Source organism: Capsicum annuum, unplaced genomic scaffold, assembly GCF_002878395.1.
Source record: "Capsicum annuum cultivar UCD-10X-F1 unplaced genomic scaffold, UCD10Xv1.1 ctg75899, whole genome shotgun sequence".
Classification (NCBI taxonomy): Eukaryota; Viridiplantae; Streptophyta; class Magnoliopsida; order Solanales; family Solanaceae; genus Capsicum; species Capsicum annuum.
The window spans coordinates 359-2,574 of record NW_025886144.1 but is presented as its reverse complement, the minus strand read 5'-3'; the positions used below and the strand labels follow the sequence as shown (position 1 = coordinate 2,574).

Here is a 2,216-nt window from a genome sequence, read left to right as displayed (position 1 = left end):
GTTTGGTTGCTAGGCTCATGGGTTTGGAATCGATGCCAGCAGGATCAGGCAGTAAGCCCCAAAAGGCTTCAGATTCAGAAACTTGGAGCAATGTGGCAGACAAACTTGGTGCTCGATCTGGCGGATCTGATAAAGAAGATATGGATTTTGAGATGTTCGAAATAAAGAGTTCAGAACCAGGTTTGCAAAGGTTTAGAGCTAAATGTGCTCTCACTTATCCTACTACATATTTTTCTCCTTTGGAAGATGAAGCAGATTTAGTTGGGAATTCACTTGATCACCATTCAACTGATAGCTACCTCTCCAGCAGTCCCAATAGTAGCTCAAGTATGGTCCCCGATTCGACATTTTACTATTTGCATACATCCTTTCTTTCCCTCAAATACATAAATTATAAAATAAGACAACTCTGAACTTGGATTTCATGCATCCATGCTTCTAATAAATATGATGCTTGTTTTCTTACAGAGGACAAAATGCTTGCTGAATCAGTGGACTCTGTTGATGATGAACCACTCTTTCCAGAACCTGATAGAGATCTTTCGGATTGTGAGACCTCATTATCCACCCGGAGGAGTTGCAGAGAACTGATTGATAACGTTTCTGGAGTGCTCAGCAAGATTGATTAGTTAAAAGGAAGCAAACTCAGCTACGCAAAACAGGTCAATTTGAATGCTGAACTCATATTTGGAACTACCCCTCAACAGCAGGCTCTACCTGTAGAGGATGGGTTCTCTGTGAGCCATTTTCTCCTCAATGAACATGAAATGTTTTCGAGTTTTCACAGATAAAGGACAATAACCTAAAATTTGACTTTTATTTTCGGTCATAGGTACCAAAATGTTGTGGTTGTCATCTTCCTTTTTATCAAAAAAAAATATTGTGGTATTCATCATATTACAAAGCTGCTGTCGCCATAGCACCTACCTTAATGCATTTGAGAAAAAGACGTCGAGTTGTACAGTTAATTCTTAATTTTGGAACAAATTTCATGTAATAGGTATCTGGCACACCAAACGACATTTGCCCTGAGCTCCTTGCCGGCATACCCTATGGCTATAAATCTGATATATGGTCGCTTGGTAAGAAATAAGAATGTTGATGAAGCAATGTATTTCAGCTCTTTACATCATGTCCCTAATACTAACACTTCAATGTGATTTTAGGATACTGTATGTTTGACATTGCTGCACATCGACCCCCGTTTAAAGCTTTTCTAAGTTGATTTTTCATCTATCTGAACTTCGTAAACAATACCTCGAAAAGTTATACTTGTTACGCCAAAAAAAAAGAGAAGTTCTTTATCCTGATATCTTCTATATGATATAGTGACAATGTAAATCCAACAGGACAAAACTGGACATATCAACAAAATAAACCGGGGTTTGTTCTCACCACTTCCGATTATATACTCCTCCACCTTGTAAGTAACTTCCTTCTCAGCACGCCACGAGTATAACAAATCAGTCAGTTGACAAAGCGGATTTAATTCTTGCAGGAAACAGATAATGAAAAGCATGCTAAGGAAAACTCCAGAACACTGACCTACAGTGAGTGCGAGCTACATATGTTCAAATGTTATTCTTTCCGTTTCAATCTGTTAAGTCTTATTTTCCTTTTCAGTCCATTTAAAAGCCAATGTTTCTTTCCTTTTACAACAACTCCTTAATTCTAACTTTCTATGTGGCATGTTTAAAGATCACAAACTTAAATTATATTTTGATACATTCTGCATACCTTTATTTTGAGACCACAAGATTCAAGTCTTCTTTTCTTTTATAAACTTCATGCCAAATCAAAACCAGAAAAACAAAATGAAACGGAGGGAGTATTAAATTGAGATTCATCTTGATATATTTTTTAAGATCTACTTATAGGCTGCCGAGCTGTTAAGACATCAACATTTGCAACCATACCTCCTCTTGTGTCACAACCCATCATCTGTGTTTCTTCCTGTGAAGTCCCCGAGCAGAACGAAAGAGAAAACACGACCATCACCTGGAAAATCTATCAGTCTGAGAGGTAGCAGAGACAGACAGTTGAAGCTAAAATAGAAGAGAACTGTCCTTTACTTTGACGAAAGTGATAACATTCAGCCCAGAAACTTATCTGACAATTATAACACATTTCGAGCCAAACTTGACACTAAGAGAGTCAATCCAAAAAGATACTCGGTTAGGATCTCTCAAGATAGTGAGGATTCTAAAAGTGGGGAG

At 37.7% G+C, this 2,216-nt stretch overlaps 1 protein-coding gene across 2 annotated transcripts; it reads left to right on the top strand.

Moving 5' to 3' along the window:
- The first annotated feature begins 6 nt into the window (after nucleotides 1–6).
- LOC124894601 lies at nucleotides 7–1,368 on the top strand. 2 transcript variants are annotated; one of them, XM_047405203.1, is made up of 3 exons: nucleotides 7–327; nucleotides 469–662; nucleotides 1,350–1,368. In XM_047405203.1, the coding sequence occupies exons 1-2, from the start codon at nucleotides 18–20 to the stop codon at nucleotides 627–629; spliced, it is 471 nt and encodes a 156-aa protein (XP_047261159.1). In that variant the 5' UTR covers nucleotides 7–17; the 3' UTR covers nucleotides 630–662; nucleotides 1,350–1,368. The 2 variants fall into 2 exon arrangements, with proteins under 2 accessions (XP_047261159.1, XP_047261158.1); XM_047405202.1 differs by lacking the exon at nucleotides 1,350–1,368 and having other exon boundaries at nucleotides 469–797.
- Nucleotides 1,369–2,216: the final 848 nt, after the last annotated feature.

Bases quoted from the DNA above. Each gene is read 5' to 3' on its own strand.
- LOC124894601 (XM_047405203.1), top strand. From the start codon at position 18: ATGGGTTTGGAATCGATGCCAGCAGGATCAGGCAGTAAGCCCCAAAAG. The intron at 328-468 runs GTATGGTCCCCG...GTTTTCTTACAG, and splicing joins CAGTCCCAATAGTAGCTCAA to AGGACAAAATGCTTGCTGAA.